The sequence below is a fragment of the Sus scrofa genome, chromosome 5 (genome assembly GCF_054392235.1).
Source record: "Sus scrofa isolate SSC_HxYL_T2T_F1_AM1 chromosome 5, Sscrofa_HxYL_maternal_Yorkshire_Landrace_v2.0, whole genome shotgun sequence".
Lineage (NCBI taxonomy): Eukaryota > Metazoa > Chordata > Mammalia > Artiodactyla > Suidae > Sus > Sus scrofa.
In genome coordinates this window covers 42,684,005-42,702,404 of record NC_139387.1, presented here as the reverse complement: position 1 = coordinate 42,702,404, position 18,400 = coordinate 42,684,005, and the positions used below count along the sequence as shown (strand labels likewise).

At 36.6% G+C, this 18,400-nt stretch overlaps 1 protein-coding gene across 1 annotated transcript in view; it reads right to left on the bottom strand.

Moving 5' to 3' along the window:
* Positions 1-722: 722 nt before the first annotated feature.
* GLIPR1L2 (GLIPR1 like 2) overlaps positions 723-18,400 on the bottom strand; it is a 57,549-nt gene continuing 39,871 nt past the window's right edge. Inside the window, exons 5-6 of the mRNA XM_085025092.1 lie at positions 3,186-3,212; positions 723-3,103 (exon numbers count right to left, since the gene is read on the bottom strand). Of these exons, the coding sequence (XP_084881218.1) occupies positions 2,790-3,103; positions 3,186-3,212 (341 nt within the window). The 3' untranslated portion in view covers positions 723-2,789. The remainder of the gene's footprint in view (positions 3,104-3,185; positions 3,213-18,400) is intronic.

Genomic DNA, 18,400 nt, shown 5'->3' with positions numbered 1-18,400 from the left:
CATTTTGTAAATATTTATTGATTAAGTGAACTGATTCTTTGACCTTCTTTCAAACCTTTAGATAAATTACCAGCAAATAGAAAACCAAGACAGTATCACAATATCATCTCTGTCCCCTTTATTATCCCAAAGTTTTCCCTGCAGAGATTTATCCATATTGGATATGGAGACTGTGTCATTTCCATTGGCTGCTCATCCATTACCCCAGCTTCTCCATACTAGAATATCCTGATTAAAGTACATTCTTGAATTCAGTGCCATGGAAACAGAATAAGGATAATTATCCCAGACATCTCTTGGATTCATGCTAATAATCACTTGAGCTAGCTGTTAAGGAGTCAAACTGTTACTTGTGTAGTAAAAGTAAAAATAAGCATTCTAACCACATAGGGTGTATGATTCTGGAAGAGATAGAGAAGATATTGAAAACAAAGACTTGGGAAATAAAACTGTTCCTCTGACCACATGATAATATGAAGAACATCTATAATTAAGTTATTCATGCTATTTCAGCATAATGAAAATTTTTATTAAAATAACTTCATAGTAAGAATGTCCTTCAATTGAATCAGTTAAGAGAAATTGAACTCAAAATAACCTAAGAAAAGAGGAAAACTTACTGGATGGAAATAGTAATATTCTGAAAAAACAAAATAAAACAGTTCATGAGATGTTGAAATGAAATTAGGCATCAAAGAAAAGTCTTTCACTGCTTCTCTCTCTGTATGGATTTCATTCTTTATTTCCATTCAGTGTGCTACACAGCCCCAGAGCTTCACACATTAAAATGTTAGCCACCAAGAAGAACCTGCCTAGAGTGTCTGTCTGGATCCCCAAACTAAAAACTATACTTGGGCTCAGCTGTGGCCAGTGAATCATCCCCGTCTAGAGAGACAGAATCACAAAAACAAAATGACATTATTGACATTTTGCACCAGATAATTCTTTGTTGTGTGAGCTGTCCTGTGCATTGTAGGATGTTTAGCAGCATTTCTGACCTTTACCCACTAGATACCAGCAGCACCTTCCTGGTTGTGACAATCAAAAATGTTTCCAGACATTGCTAAATGTCATCAGTGGAAAGGTGGCAAAGTTGCTCCCAGTTAAGAATCACTGGCCAATACCAATAATATTCCATTAAGTCACAGGAGAATATGTTGAGAGTAGATGCAGAAGAGTAGAAGTTTGATATACAGATACATATCAAGTCTGTCACAGTGGGAATAGAACGTGGTATCACAAGGAATTTATACTTATAAATATATCAGAATGTTCAGAAATTAATTTGTTCTCAGTCATAGGTTGAACCACTTTGCAAACTCAATTTTCTCAACTTAAAAATGGAAGCAATGCCAAATCCACAAATTGGCTTTGAGTATTAAATAATTATGTGAAAGCACTTTGGAAGCTATGAGGTGGTACACATATAATAATAATAGTAAATAAAATTTCTGTAGATAATCAGCCCTTTTCTCTACCCAAAGCTTTTTCTGAGGAGACTGGATAGAAAAAAATCTGACTTCACAGAGATTACATATGTGTATATACATATATAAGTATATAAATAAAATATAAGCTCTTAAAAAAAACAAAGCTAGTGAAAACTAACAAAAAACATGAAACTCTCAAATACAAAGGGATAATGCATTGCTTTTTTTGTATTCTCATCTTGTCCTATTTAAGAACAGGATTTTAATATAATGTAATTAATAGACATGAAGTTTATACCATTTAATGCATTTTGCTTATTTTTTTCCCCACACTCATAGCACATGGAAGTTTCTGGGCCAGAGACTGAATCTGAGCCACAGCTGTGATCTACGCCACAGCTGCAGCAACACCAGATCCTTTAACCCACTGTGGGATGGAACCCACACTGGTGCTGGGACAATGCCAGATCCTTAACCTGCTGCACCACAGTGGGAACTCCCTAAGTTAGGTATTTTTACTTAGTTCACTTATTAGTATTACAAGTGGTAAGTAGTTCATTTATATTACTAATTTATGAACTTTTACTATATTGAAGAACCATAAATAACTATTAATACTTATTAAAATTTTGACATTGTTTAGCCCTTGGTGTCAACAAGTTATGTAGCCTAGTAAAGAATTACAGCAAGGCTTTAATGAAATATTCAACATGAAATAGAAATAATAAATATATCTCCTAACAGAATATACAAATGCCACTTAAACTTTCTGAACACATATACTGAAAAGATAAACAATGGTATTATAAGACTTAGCACATGGAAAATATCATCACCATCATTACTATGACCAATAACAGCTCTGATAGAAAGAATAAAACAACAAAATCAAGTTATCAAATGGTTGTCCTGAACTTGGAATTGTCCTAAACACCTTACATATATAATCTTATTTAATATTTGAGAAATTCATTTAAAAATATTTAAAACACAGAAATAGAAATGTATTTAGAAAATGAAAATTTCATCTTTTATCACGATGATACAGTGAAATCTTAATATTAATTAGACTGCTCAAATATTTTTTAGTATTTCTAACATCACAGATCACATCTTTAATTGTTCTTAATGTCCAAGAACTTGTCTTACAGTACTTATTATAAAATACATGTTTTCTGTTTGTTTTTCAAATTTAAATTTGTGAACACATGTGGGAAAGAGAAGAGAATAAGAGATATTGCGATAGTGGTTTGTGCATATTTTTTCTTGTTAAAGCTCAATGGGGTTTTTTTCAATGTTTTTTTTTTTATTTTTTTGCCTTTTTTTGTATTACACTTTTTTCTATAATAGTGGTAAATCTTACACCTCCTCCTCCTCTTCTTCCTTTTCCTCTTCCCCACCCTCCTCTTCCTGTTCTTCCTCCTCTCCCTCTCCCTCCTCCTCTTCCTCTTCCTCCTCTTCCTCCTCTTTCTCCTCCTCTACATCTTCCTTTACACCAGGGGTAAACACCATTTCTTCTTCCGATAATATATTTGGAAAATGAGACTGTATTATCAAGACAACTGTGACACTTAATGAAAAACACATAATTCTCAGAAACAAAATTAATATGCACAGTGGATCACACACAATTGGCCGTGGCACTTCCCATCTTGGATACCAAAATCGGTAATCTGTAAATAAAGAAGCAATTGAAAGCTGAACTTCTCATAAAGTAGTTAAATCATTTAAGAAATAAAGGACAACAATACATACATATGGCTTGGTCACGATCGGCATTACCTAGAAAGAAAAAGAAAGTTCATAAAGAATTACATAAAATTTCTCCCTTCTCTAGAATATGAGATAATTTTCCCAACAATAATAATGTCATCCCCCTATTTTTCAGATACCACCACCTCATCTTTGATATGCCCCCTTCAACCAGTAGCCAGTTGTAAAATACAATATATTTTCTTTCCGTGAAAGTTGGCCTGGTCTGCTAGAGAGAGCATGGAACTATAGGAGAAAGGAGATATGGGTTCTAGTACTAATTCTGTTTTTATCCTGTCAACTTATATATAAGCCATTTCACTCTTACTTTTGAAGACTGTTCCAGCTTTAATATTCTAGCATCCTATAACATCTCTTCTGTTTTTTAATTGAAATATAGAACATCTATTATTTTTATCTCTCTTCTCCTCCCTCCTCCAAGATCATTCCAAATTAATCTTCTGAATTTGCTCACTTTCCTTATTTAATTATTATTTTCAGAAGCTTTCAGTTGCTCTTCATTTCCTATAGAGTCTGGTATTGCCTGTTTTTACTATCTAGCCTAATGCTGTCATAATACTTTTCAGGAAAAAAATTTCCTTTCCTTTGCTCACCTGGATTCCACTAGGAAGGAGAGTGGGAGGATAAATGAGGTCTCACACACAGAGAGCCCACTGTCAACCAGGGCTTTGTTTTGCAATGATGCTACCCTTGGAGGAAAATTTAGAAATTACCCTTCAGGCACCTTGCAGATGAAATGAACATCTGTTGGATCTTTAAGACTATTTTAGCCTTTTGTGCTTGGTACTATTACTTCATATTTTGTAAAATAATTTTTATTTATTTATTTTTTAGGGCCACTCAGAAGGCATATGGAAGTTCCCCGGCTAGGGGCCGAATCAGCTGCAGCTGCCAGCCTACAACACACGCACAGCTTGGGGCCTACACCACAGCCACAGCTTGTGGCAACACCTGATCCTTAATCCGCTAAGCAAGAACAGGGATCCAACCCACATCCTCATGGATACTGGTTGGGCTCTTAACCATCTGAGGCACAACGGTATCTCCAATAATTTCTGTTTTAGAACTCCTTTAAAGAAAATCTTTAATTGTGTAATCTGCAATTTCTCTGCTTCATTCTATGTAAGTTTTGATTGCTTAGTAGGAGCAGTAATGCAATTAGTATGTTGCTTCTTTGCATCTTCAGTTCTCATCACTAATTTTCATTGATTACATTTTTCTTTTACTTTTGCACTTGACTAAACATTTAAATACACTTACATCTCTATTGTTTGATTTATCAGCTTTAAATTATAACTTTTGCCCCTGGCTGTAAAAGACGAAATGAAGCACATTTTTTTTTTCTACCTCTCTCTTCTCCTCCCAAGTTTTATTAATTATATCATTTGTATATTGTTAGAATTTATTATATGTACATTTTGTTTTGTAATATGCAACCTTTGTTTTGGTCTTTGTCTATCAGTTAATATTCAATGTTTAAAGATAGTTCTTTTAGTGCAGCTTTTTGCTTTTCCATTAATCTTTTGGTGAAAGTTATCCTCTAGTAGTTTTTTGAGGAAGTGCTGAGAATTATATACTACAAGTTACTGCATGTTTTACAATATTTGTCTATTGATTTTGCATGAATAATAAGTTTGGTTGTATGTACATTCTTGGTTGACACTTGTATTAAGGACAATGCAGGTATTGTTCCACCGCCCCTTAGCATTTACTGTTATTGTAGAGAAGATTGAGGCCAGTGTGATTTTTTCTCCTCAGCTCAGGATGTCATTGCCAATGTGGCATTACTACCACACCACTGTAAAGTTGATTTTATATTTAAAGCTGAAACTGGAAACTATCTTTCTGTGAATTTCTTTCTCTGTACAGCTTTAGGTTAGAGTTTGCCAAAAACATAACTGCTGATGAAATTTGGACTATTTAAGAGAAGTAGAGACCATTATTCTTCAGAGGTGTTTGCTGGCCAGAGACCTCAATGGATTCATGGTGGTTTCTTGGTAGAATGGGAGGCCATCTGCTTTGTTGCAGAACACTGAGACAGGCAGTGGGAGATTTCTCAAATACTCTTGAGAATTGCAGAAATTTCCTAATGAGCTTTTGGTACTATTTTGGTACTCCAGGCTAGGAGGTCTTCAGTCTGCTTCCTGACCATTTGAATATACTTTCTCTGCCTTTTTTTTGTAGCAACTTCTCTGATCTTCACTACCCTAGAGTTTAGAGTATTCGCATAGAGACATATTTCCTACTCTAAACACTGTATTGTCAGAATACTTAGAGTGGCTGTTTTTCTGACTCAATTCAGACTGTTAAACTCTCTAATAGGAGTTCCTGTCATGGTGCAGTGGAAATGAATCTGACTAGTATCCATGAGGACGCAGGTTCCATCCCTGGCCTTGCTCCATGGGTTAAGGATCTGGCATTCGCGAGCTGTGGTGTTGGTTGCCAACACAGCTCAGATCTGGTGTTGTTGTGGCTGTGGCCTAGGCTAACGACTGCAGCTCCAATTGGGCCCCTAGCCTGGGAACCTTCATATGCAGCAGGTGCAGCCCTAAAAGGACAACAAACAAACAAAAAAACCCTCTCTAATAAGTGATTTTACATTTTTGCTTAGATGACTAAAGGATTCTTTATTTTCTTCTAACTCACTAGATGATACCTAGATGGTGACTACTTTATGTCACTTTTTCCTGGCACATAGTATACATTATTTTTCTTTACAAGGTTGTTTTTGTTTTACTTTAAATTGAGTATAATTGACATAAAACATATTAGTTTTAGGTGTGCAACATAATGATTTGGTATCTGTATATTTGTGACATGATCACCACAATAAGGCTAGTTTACATCTATCATTACACACAGTTGCAAATAATTTTTTTCCCGTGGTGAGAACTTTAAGATTTACTATCTTAGCAACTTTTAAATATGCAATATAGCATTATTAACTACAGGCAACATGCTGTAACTTACATCCCTATGACATTTATTTTATAACTGGAAGTAAAAATTTGTACTTTTGATCCCCTTCATCCATTTCATCCACTGCTTGCCCCCACGTCTAGCAATCACCAATATGTTCTATCTATGAGCTTGGTTCTTTTGTTTGTTTTTAATTCCACATACAAGTGAGTCCTTAAATTATTTGTCTTTCCATGACTTATTTCACTTAGCATACTACCCTTAAGGTCTACCCATGTTGTCACAAATGGCAAAATTTCCTTCTTTTTCATGGCTGGATAATATTGCATTGTGTGTATATACATTTTCTTTATCTATTCATCCACAAATGGATACTTAGGGTGTTTCCATATCTTGGCTATTATAAATAATGCTGCAGTAGACATGGGGTGAATACATCTTTTCAAGTTAGTGTTTTCATTTTCTTTGGATAAATATCCAGAAGTGGAATAACTGGACCATATGTTAGTTGTATTTTTAATTTCTGAGGAATTCCCATACTATTTTCCAGAATGGCTACCCCAATTTACATTCCATATTATGCACACTCAAGAATTTCTGTTTCTTGGAGTTCCTGTCATGGCTCAGGGGTTAATGATTCCGACTAGGAACCATGAGGTTGTGGGATCGATCCCTGGCCTTGGTCAGTGGGTTAAGGATCCAGCGTTGCTGTGAACTGTGGTGTAGGTTGCAGACAAGGCTTGGATCTGGAGTTGCTGTGGCTCTGGTTTAGGCCAGTGGCCACAGCTCTGATTAGACCCCTAGCCTGGGAACCTCCACGTGCCACAAGAGTGGCCTAGAAAAGGCAAAAAGACAAAAAAAAAAAAAAAAAAAAGAATTTCTGTTTCTAAGTTTTTTAATTATTTTTTTATTTTTTCTTTTCTTTTCAGCTCACAGCAACCTCAGATTCTCAACCTGCTGAGCAAGGCCAGGGATTAAATCCTCCTCCTCATGGATCCTAGTTGGGTTCCTTACCGTTGAGCCACAAGGGGAACTCCCTTAAATTATTTCTTTAAATATCTATATATATCTTTATTTTCTGTTCTATTACTTGTTCTGTTCTTCAGGGCCTCTAATTCTTCACGTGTTGAATCTGATTATAAATACATCTTTATAATTTTTCTTTAATCTTTTAAATTCTTTGCTTGCATTTTTCAGATATGACCTCCATATCCCTTACAGTGTTTTCCAGCATTTTTAATTCCTTTTGCTATGTTTAATGTGATACTCACTTCCATAATGGCTTTAACTTTTTCCTTCATGTTTATGCTATGCTCTACCAGTGGGTTTTTTTCCTTAATTACTCAATGAATTTATTACATTTATAGTTGTACAATGATCACCACAATCCAATTTTATAGGATTTTCAACCCACAACCCCAGAGCATCCTCCCACCCCCCAAACTGTCTCCTTTGGAGACCATTAAGTTTTCAAAGTCTGTAAGTAGTATCTGTTCTGCAAAGAAGTTCATTCTGTCCTTTTTTCAGGTTCCACATGTCAGTGAAAGCGTTTGATGTTGGTGTCTCATTGTATGGCAGACTTCACTTAGCATGATAATTTCTAGGTCCATCCATGTTACTAAAAATGCTGGTATTTAGTTCCTTTTAATGGTTGAGTATTATTCCATTGTGTATATGTACAACATCTTCTTGATCCACTCCTCTGTCAATGGATTTTTAGGTTGTTTCCATGTCTTGGCTATTGAAAATAGTGCTGCAATGAACATCAGAGTAAATGTGTCTTTGCGAGTCATGGTTTTCTCTGGATAGATGCCCAGGAGTGGGACTGCTGGGTCAAATAGTAGTTCTATTTTTAGTTTTCTAAGGAATCACCATACTGTTTTCCACAGTGGTTGCACCAATTTACAAATCCCACCAACAGTGGAAAAGGGTTCCTTTTTCTCCACACCCTCTCCAGCACTTATTGTTCGTAGACTTTTGGATGATGGTTATTCTGGCTGGTGTAAGATGGTACCTCATAGTGGTTTTGATTTGCATTTCTCTAATAATGAGTGATGTTGAGCATCTTTTCATGTGTTTTTTGGCCATCTGTATGTCTTCTCTGGATACCTGTCTGTTTAGATCTTCTGCCCATTTTTGGATGGGGTTGTTTGTTTTTTTGGTATGGGGCTGCAGAAGGTGTTTAGAAATTTTGTGGATGAATCCCTTGTCAATTGATTCATTTGCAAATACTTTCTCCCATCCTGTGGGTTTTCTTTTTGTTTTGTTTAGGGTTTCCTTTGCTGTGCAGAAACTTTTAAGTTTGATTAGGTCCCATTTGTTTATTTTTGCTTATACTGTCATTACTCTACAAGGTGGATCTGAGAAGATGTTGCTGTCATTTATGTCAGAGAGGGTTTGGCCTATGTTTTCCTCTAAGAGTTTTACAGTGTCTGGTCTTATATCAAGGTCTTTAATCCATTTGGAGTTTCTTTTTGTGTATGGTGTTAGGGAGTGTTCTAATTTCATTCTACATGTGGCTGTCCAGTTTTCCCAGCACCACTTATTGAACAAGCTATACTTTCTCCATTGTATATTCTTGCCTCCTTTGTCATAGATTAGTTGGCTGTAGGTACGTGGGTTTAATGCTGGGCTTTCTATCCTGTTGCACTGATCTATATTTCTGTCTTTGTGCCAGTACCATATGGTTTTGATGATTGTTGCTTTGTAGTATAGTCTGAGGTCAAGGGAGCCTGATTCCTCTAGCTCTGTTTTTCTTTTTCAGGATGTCTTTGGCTATTCTGGGTCTTTTGTGCTTCCAAACAAACTTGAAAATATTTTCTTCGAGTTCTGTGAAAAATGTCCTTGTGAATTTGATAGGGATTGCATTGAATATGTAGATTGCCTTAGGTAGTATAGTCATTTTGATAATATTAACTCTTCCAATCTAAGAGCATGTTATGTCTTTCCATATATTTGTGTCATCTTTGATTTCTTTCATCAGTGTCTTATAGTTTTCAGAGTACAGGTCTTTTGTCTCTCTAGCTAGATTTACTCCTGGGTATTTGATTCTTTTGGATGCAATGGTAAAAGGGATTACTCCCCAAATTTCCTTTCTGATCTTTCACTGTTAGTGTATTGAAATGCCATCAGTTTCTGTGTATTACTTTTGTATCCTGTGACTTTGCCAAATTCGTGGATGAGCTCTAACAGTTTTCTGTTAGAGTCTTTAGGATTCTCTAGGTATAGTATCATGTCATCTACACATAGTGATAGTTTTACTTCTCCCTTTCTGATTTGGATTCCTTTTATCTCTTTTACTTCTCTGATTGCTGTGGCTAGGACTTCCAAAACTATGTTGAATAGTAGTGGTGAGAGCGGACAGCCTTGTCTTGTTCCTGATCTCAGAGGGAATTCTTTCAGCTTTTCTCCACTGAGAATGATGTTATCTGTGGTTTTGTAATATATGGCCTTTATTATGCTGAGGTAGGTTCCCACTATGCCCACATTCTGAAGGGTTTTTATCAGAAATGGGTGTTGGATTTTGTCAAAGGCTTTTTCTGCATCTATTGAGAGGATCATATGGTTTTTATTCTTCAGTTTGTTAATGTGGTGTATCACATTGATGGATTTGCAGATATTGAAGAACCCTTGCATCCCTGGGATAAGTCCCACTTGATCATGATGTACAATCCTTTTAATGTATTGTTGGATGCGGTTTGCTAGCATTTTGTTGAGGATTTTTGCATCGATGTTCATCAGTGAAATTGGCCTGTGGTTTTCTTCTTTTGTGATATCTTTGTCTGGTTTTGGTATCAGGGTGATGGTGGCCTCATAGAATGAGTTTGACAGTTATCCTTTTCTCTGAAATTTTTCGAAATAGTTTCAGAAGGAGAGGTGTTAGCTCTTCTCTAAATGTTTGATAGAATTTGCCTGTGAAGCCATCTGGTCCTGGACTTTTGTTTGTTGGAAGTTTTTTAATCACAGTTTCAATTTCAGTTCTTGTGATTGGTCCATTTATCTTTTCTATTTCATCTTGGTTTAGTCTTGGAAGATTGTACTTTTCTAAGAATTTGTCCATTTCTTCTAGGTTTTCCATTTTATTGGTATATAGTTGCATATAGTAGTTTCTTATGATCCTTTGTCGTTTTGAGATGTCCATTGTTACTTCTCCTCTTTCATTTCTAATCTTATTGATTTGATTCCTCTCTCTTTTTTGTTTTATAAGTCTGGCTAAGGGTTTATCAATTTTGTTGATCTTTTCAAAGAACCAGCTTTTTGTTTCATTGATCTTTTCTATGGTTTTCTTTGTTTCTATTTCATTGATTTCTGCTCTGATCTTTATGGTTTCTTTCCTTCTACTAACTTTAGATCTCGTCTGTTCTTCTCTCTCGAGCTGCTTTAGATGTAAAGTTAGCTTGTTTCTTTGAGCTTTTTCTTGTTTCCTGAGGTGGGCTGGTGTTGCCATAAACTTTCCTCTTAGAACAGCTTTTGCTGCATCCCACAGTTTTTGGAGTGTCCTATCTTTTGTGTCATTTGCTTCTAGGTATGTTTTAATTTCCTCTTTGATTTCTTCAGTGATCCACTGGTTGTTTAGTAGCATGTTGTTTAGTCTCCACGTGTTTCTGTTTTTTGCAGTTTTTTTTCTTGTTGTTGATTTCCAGTTGTAGAGCATTGTGGTCGGAAAAGATGCTTGATATGACTTCAGTTTTCTTAAAGTTACTGAGGTTGGATTTGTAGCCCAGGATGTAATCAATCTTAGAGAATGTTCCATGTACACTTGAGAAGAATGTGTATTCTGTTGCTTTTGGATGGAATGTCATATAAATATCTATTAAGTCCATCTGGTTTAATGCTTAATTCAGGGCCTGTGTTTCCTTATTGATTTTCAGTCTGGTTGATCTGTCCATTGCTGTAAGTGGGGTGTTAAAGTCCCCCACTATGATTGTGTTATTGTTGATTTGTCCTTTTAAGTTGTTAGCAGTTGCCTTATATATTGTGGTGAGCCTAGGTTGGGTGCATAGATATTTAAAATTGTTATATATTCTTCTTGGATTGATCCTTTGATCATTAGGTAGTGACCTTCCTTGTCCCTTAAAATATTCTTCATTTTAAAGTCTATTTTGTCTGAGTATTGCTACTCCAGCTTTCTTTTGATTCCCATTTGCGTGGAATATTTTCTTCCATCTTCTCTCTTTCAATTTGTATGTGTCCCTAGAAGTGAAGTTGGTCTCTTGAAGACAGCATATATATGGGTCTTGTTTTTGTATCCATTCAGCCAGTCTATGTCTTTTGGTTGGGGCGCTTAGTCCATTAACATTTAAGGTAATTATTGATATGTATGTTCTTATTGCCATTTTATTCATTGCTTTGGATTTGTGTTTGTTGCTCTTTTATCTTCCCTTCTCGTTCTTTCCTCTTGTGGTTTGATGACTCTCTTTAGTGTGTATTTGAGTTGATTTTTCTTATTTGTTTGTGTATCAATTGTAGATTTTTGGTTTGCAGTTATTCTGAAGTTTTGATATAAGATTCTATATATATATATATATATATATATATATGAGATTGTTTTAAGTTGTTGGTCTCTTAATTGCAAGTGCATATCCAGTGTCCTGTATTTGTACCCACCTCTTCTCATGACATTTTTTGGTATTTTTGTTTCCTATTGTGGCCTTTTCTTTTCTGCCTAGGGAAGTTCATTTAGTATTTGTTGTAGGGCTGGCTTAGTGTTGCTGAATTCTCTTAGCTTTTGCTTCTCTGTGAAGCTTTTGATTTCTCCTTCAAATATGAATGAGAGCCTTGCTGGGTAAAGTAATCTTGGTTGGAGGTTTTTTCCCTCTCATCACGTTAAGTATATCATGCCACTCCCTTCTGGCCTGCAGAGTTTCTGCTGAAAAATCTGCCAATAACCTTATCAGGGTTCCCTCGTATGTTATTTGTTTCTTTCCCCTAGCTGCTTTTGATATTCTCTCTTTGTCTTTAATTTTGGTCAGTTTGATTAATATGTATCTCGGGGTATTCCTCCTTGGGTTTATTTTATATGGTACTCATTATGCTTCCTGGATTTGAGGGAGTGGTTCCTTTTCCATGTTAGGAAAGGTTTCAGCTATTATCTCTTGGAATATTTTTTCTGTCCCCTTCTCTCTTCTCCTTCTGGCACCCCTATAATACAGATGTTGGTAAGTTTAACATTTTCCCAGAGTTCTCTGAGACTCTCTTCATTTGTTTTCAATCTTTTTTCTCTTTTCTGTTCCATATCTGTAATTTCCACTAATCTGTCCTCCACCTAACTTATTCATTCTTTTGCCTCCTATATTCTTCTGTTGGATGCTTCTAATGAATTTTTTCAGTTATTGTATTTTGTATCTCTTCTTGTTTAAGTTTTATATCTTGTATCTCTTTGCTCAGTGTTTCCTGTAAGTTATCCATCTTTGCCTCCAGTTTATTTCCAGTGTCTTGCATCATCTTAAGTATCAACAGCCTAAAGTCTTTTTACTGGAGGCTGAGAATCTCCTGATCACTTAGCTGATTTTCTGGGGGATTTTCTTTATCCCTCATCTGAGTTATAATTCTCTGTATTTTTGTTAAAAAGCTTTTGATGTGGTGACCTTTTTACAGATAATAGAGTTGTAGTTTCTCTTACTTCTGGTGTCTGCCCCCCTTGTGGGTGAAGTTGGTAGGGGGCTTGCTGTAGACTTCCTGATGGGAGGGACTAAGGCCTGCCCACTGGTAGGCAGAGCTGATTCCTATCCCTCTGGTTTGTGGGGCTTTGTCTCTGGATGGGATTAAAGGTGGCTGTATGCCTGGAGGGTCTTAGACAGCCTGTTTACTGATGGGAAGGGCTGTGATCCCACCTGGGTTGTTGTTTGGCCTGGGGCTTCTCAGCACTGATGGGTGGGGCCAGATTTTCCCAAAATGGCCACCTCTAGAGAAAGGCATGCTGCTGAATATTCCCGAGAGCTTTGCTTCCAATGCCCTTCCCTCACAATAAGCCACATTCACCACTGTTTTCCCAGGAGGTCCTCCAAGAATTGCAGTCAGGTTTGACCCAGATTCCTATGGAGACTTTGCTTTGCCCTGGGACCCAATGCACGTGAAAGTCTGTGTGTGCCTTTTAAGAATGGGGTCCTGCACACAAGCCCCACTGGCCTTCAATGCCAGATGCTCCAGGGGCTCTTTCTCCCAGTGCCAGATCCCTACACGTGGTAGTTTGATGTGGGGCTCAGAACTCTCACTCCTGTAGGTGAGTCTCTGGGAACCAGTTAGTTTCCAGTCGGTGGGGCTTCCCATCTGGGAGGTATGGGGTTGTTTATATTGTGTAATTACCCATCCTACCTCTTGACGTGGCCTCCTCTTTGTCTTCTGGAGTAGGATATCTTTTTGAAGGTTTTGGGTCCAATTGGTTGAAGATTGCTCAGGCTTTAGTTGTGAATTTTGTTGTTTTTAGGAGAGAAGTTGAGCTCCAGTCCTTTATTCCACCATCTTAATCCCATCTCCCACTCTACCAGTGGTTTTATCTTGTTATTTTGCCTTGATCTTTGTCTTTGCTTTTATCTCTTATTTTAAGTCACTTTATTAAGATTTTTTGAAGATGGTATATGATAGCTTCAAATATCATTTTGAAAACAGATATCATTTTTCTGTCTGTTCCATGGCAGTGTATTTTGTTGATCTATGGCAGTATTATTTTCCCATGTTTATTTGTTTTTCTTTTTCTTAGGGTCTTTTTTGTATATCATGTACCAGTCTTTTTTCAGTATCACTTATTTTCTATGCTGTGTAACAAATTACCACAAACTTAGGGCAACACACACTTATTATCTCATTTCTGTTGATCCACTATCTTTGAGTTCAAAGACTCCTTCTTTTGTCATCTCTGTTTTGCTATTGCATCCTCCTAGTGAGTTCTTTTTGAGTTTTCTTTTTTGGTGAGACAAAGAAGTAGAAAACCTAGCCATGCTATGCCTAGACTCCTAATAAACAGAAATGATCCAATCTGAAAGAGAGAATGAAGATTTTTTTTTCAATGAAGAGAGTCTCAGGAAAACTGTGAGACAACAAAAAGTCTAACAGTCATGTCATCAGTGTGCCAGATGGAGAAGACAGTGCAGTGTTAAAAAAAAATGAAAATAATGGCTGAAAATTTCTCAAGTTTGGAAAAAAGATATAAACCTACAGATTCAAGAAGCTGAGCATACATCAAATAGAATAAACCAAATGAAAACCATGCTTAGACACATTATAATAAAAATGCTGAAAATTAAAGACAAAAAAAAAGGAAATATAATTTTGGAAAAAGGCAGAGGAAAATAACATTACCTATAAGGCAAGAAAGAGTTGGAGGACAGAGATTTCTTATCAGAAACCATAGAGGCCAGAAGGGAGTGGTTGCTACAATATTTCTGAAGTGCCAAAAGGAGAGAACTGTTGAGAAAGAATTCTATATCAAGCAAAAATAACCTTTAGAAATGAAACAGAAATAAAGACATTTTCAAATGAAGGAATCCTGTGGGAGTTTGTAGCCAGAAAACCAGCTATAAAAGACTCCCTAAAGTAAATTGTTCATATGAAGGGTAAATGGTATCAGAAGAAAACCTGAACAATCAGAAATGAGGGGAGAGCCACAAAATGGTAAAAATAATAGAAAATCTGTGTCAATATAATAGACTATTCCTCTTCTTAATTATTTAAAATATATTTTAGTGTTGAAAACAAAAAGTATAACATTGATGGCATTTTCAATGTATATATATTTAATATGTAAAATAACTATAGGGAAAGGTAAAGGTATTTATATAGTGGTAAGGTTGCTACATTCCAACTGAAGTGATAAAATACTGATTCTAAATAAACTGTGAAAATATGCATGTTCTCATCTCTAGGACAACAACTTAAAAATTATACAAAGAGATATGTTGAAACCACAATAGACAAATTAAATGAACCATTGAACAATGTTTAAATAACTCAAAAGAAGAGATATAAAGGGAAACAGCAATAAAAAAACAGAGGGGAAAAAACAGAAAACAAGTAAAATGATGGACCTAAATCTAAGCATAGTAATAATTTTATTAAATGTAAGTTGTCTGAATACACCAATTAAAGCAAAGATTGTCAGAATGGATTAAAAAATATGACCCAACTACATGCTACCTATAAGAAATATAGGTAGTTTAAAAATAAACAAATGAACAAAAAGCTGAAGGGCCTATAAATAGACTTCAGTATAAATAAAATTACCAGAGATAAAGAGGGACATTACCTATTTTTTTCTTAAGAGTTTTATTGAGATATAATTGACATACAATGCTGTATAAGTTTAAGGTGTACTGCATAACAATTAGATTTATACACATTCATTGAAATGATTATCACAATACATTTAGTGGAATATCTATAATCTCACATAGATATAAAATATTTTTTTCCCTGTGATCAGCACTCTTAGGATTTACTTTGTTAATAACTTTCAGATGTAGCAAACAGCAGTGTTAATTATATTTACCATGTTGTACATCACATCCCTAGTACTTATTTATCTTATAACTGGAAGTTTGTACCTTTTGACTACCTTCACCTAATGGCCCAAGAGATACATTACTTATTGATAAATGGTCAATTCAACAAGAGAAAGTATAATAATTCTAATTGCATATGTGCATATAACAACAGAGTTTTAATACACATAAAAAATACCTGGCTGAACTAAAAGAGATAATATCAAAATCTACAATTATATCCAGAAATGTCAACATCCTTTTCTCAAAACTTGATAGAACAAATAGAAAATGATTAGAGATATAGAAGGACAACATCATAAACCAATAGAATTGAACTGACATTTATGGAACATTATACCCAACAATAGCAGAATCACACTCTTTTTAAAGTACCCACTATATATATATATCAACACAGAATATATCTTAGGCTAAAAAAACTCAGAAATTTAAAAGAGCAGAAACCCATATAGAGACAAAAATGGAATCAAACTAGAAACCAGTAACAGAAAGACAACCAAAAAGTTTTAAAATACCATTTATAACAGCTCCAAAAAATGAAATACTTAGATAACTCTAACAAAACATGCATGAATATATATTCTGAAAACCATAAAACATTGCTAAAAGAACTAAAAATATTTCTCTCCCAAAATGGAGAAACAAATTGTGTTATGGGTTGGCGGACTCAGTATAGTCATTGTTCATTCAGACTGATCTATAGGGTTAATCCAATTTCTACCAAAACCCCAGAAAGACTTTTTCTTTTCCTTTTTGGCCATGCCTAAGGCATGCAGAAGTTCCTAGGCAAGGGATCTAACTTGCACCAGAGCAGTTACAACAGATCCTTAATCCACTGAGCCATCAGGGAACTCCTCAGAAAGACTTTTTATGGACATAGACAAGCTTATTCTAAAAAAATTATATGGTGAGTTCCTGCTGTGGTGCATCAGGTTAAGGATCTGACATTGTCTCTATAGTGGCACAGATTCAATATCCAGCCCAGTACAGTGGGTTAAGGATCCAGTGTTGCTGCAGCTGTGGCACAGGTAGTAGCTGCAGCTTGGATACAGTCTCTGGCCTGAGAACTTCCATATGCTGTGCATGTAGCCATTAAAAAAACAAAAATTGGAGTTCCTGTTGTGGCTCAGGGGTAACAAACCCAACTAGTATACACAAGGATGCAAGTATGATCTGTGGCCTTGCTCAGTGGGTTAAGTATTCAATGTTGCCATGAGAGTGGCCTAGGCTAATAGCTGCAGCTCTGATTAGACCCCTAGCCTGGGAACTTCCATATGCAGCATATGTGGGCCTAAAAAGCAAACAAACAAACAAACAAAACTTATATGGAAGGACCAGGCACTAGAACAGTATGGATTGGTAGAAAGATAGACAAATAATAGAATAGAATAGAGAAGATGAAATAGACCCACACGAATATGCTCAACTGATTTTTGCCAAAGTACAAAAGTAGTTCAATGGTAAAATGTAGCTTTTTCCACAAATGGTGCTATAATACTTGGTCTTGCACATGCAATCAATCAATCAATAAAAGAACTTCAGGATAAACTTTGCATTTTATTAAAATTTAACTTAAAATTGATCATAAATCTAAATGTAAAACTGTATGAGTTTTAGAAGAAAATATAGGAGAAAATCTTTGAACTCAGGGTATTGGAGAGTTCCCAGGTATGAAAACAAAAGAATCCAATAAAGGAAAAAAATTGATAGTTGGACTTGATTATAACTTTGTTTCATGAAAGACACTGTTAAGAGAATGAAAAGATAAGCTATAGACTGTGAGAAAATATTTTCAAATATAGATTGGAGGCAAGATGGTGGAAGAGAAGGGGGGACACGCTCACCCTCTCCCACAAACACAACAAAAAAACCACATCTACATGTTAAGCGACTTGCACAGAACAGCAACTAAACACTGGCAGAAGAACTTAAAACCTCCAAAATGGGAAGAATCTCATGATATAACTGGGTAAAACAGGAGAAAATAGGAGAGTGAGAGAAGAATCAAGATCTGATGGGTGCTTCTGAAAGGGAACTGTGAAGGAGAAAGGGAACCCACACCCTGGAAAGTCACCTAATCGAGGGAAAGACCAACAGAGTCAGAGGGATCTCCAGACGCTGAGAAGAGCACAGCAGTAGGTCTGAGAGCTGAAAAGCAGAGTGAGAGCTGAACAGATCATCTGAACTACTGGCACAATCACCAAAAACCGAGATGCTCGGGTGGGAACTGGGCACCAAGACCTCAGCTCCGGAGATTAGTCCCTGGGAGCAGGCTAGGGTTGGTGGTGTGGAGACAGCCTGAGGGATTAGGAAGCCCTGTGTAGCAGGTGGAGGGAGCAATACACTAAGGGCTGGTGAGTGGAAAGCCACAACAGAGGGAACCTGGGAGACGATATGGACCCTCAGGAGAGACAAGGTGCCAGTGTTGGGGAGGGGAGAGGAGGCGGGGTGGGCTGCCATAGAATACTCCTTGCACACCAGCAAGAGTGCTTGCCCACCAGCTAGCAGAGAGCAGTGCTTCCCAGTGCATCCCCTCTCCACTGCCCCCGTGCACGCCTGACCTGAGGCTGCCTGCCATCCTGGAGGGCTGGCCTCACCACTCATGGAAAGCAAACCACCTCCAGGGCTTTTACCAGCCTGGCCTTCCTGCCTTCTGGAGGGGCTACACTCCCATGGAGCAGCTGCCCAGCATTCCCTGCCCCCTGGAAGAGCTCTATGGCCCAAAAGCACCAGGGCAAGACCTGCCTAGCCACAGAAAGTCTGCCTTCATTGCGTTGT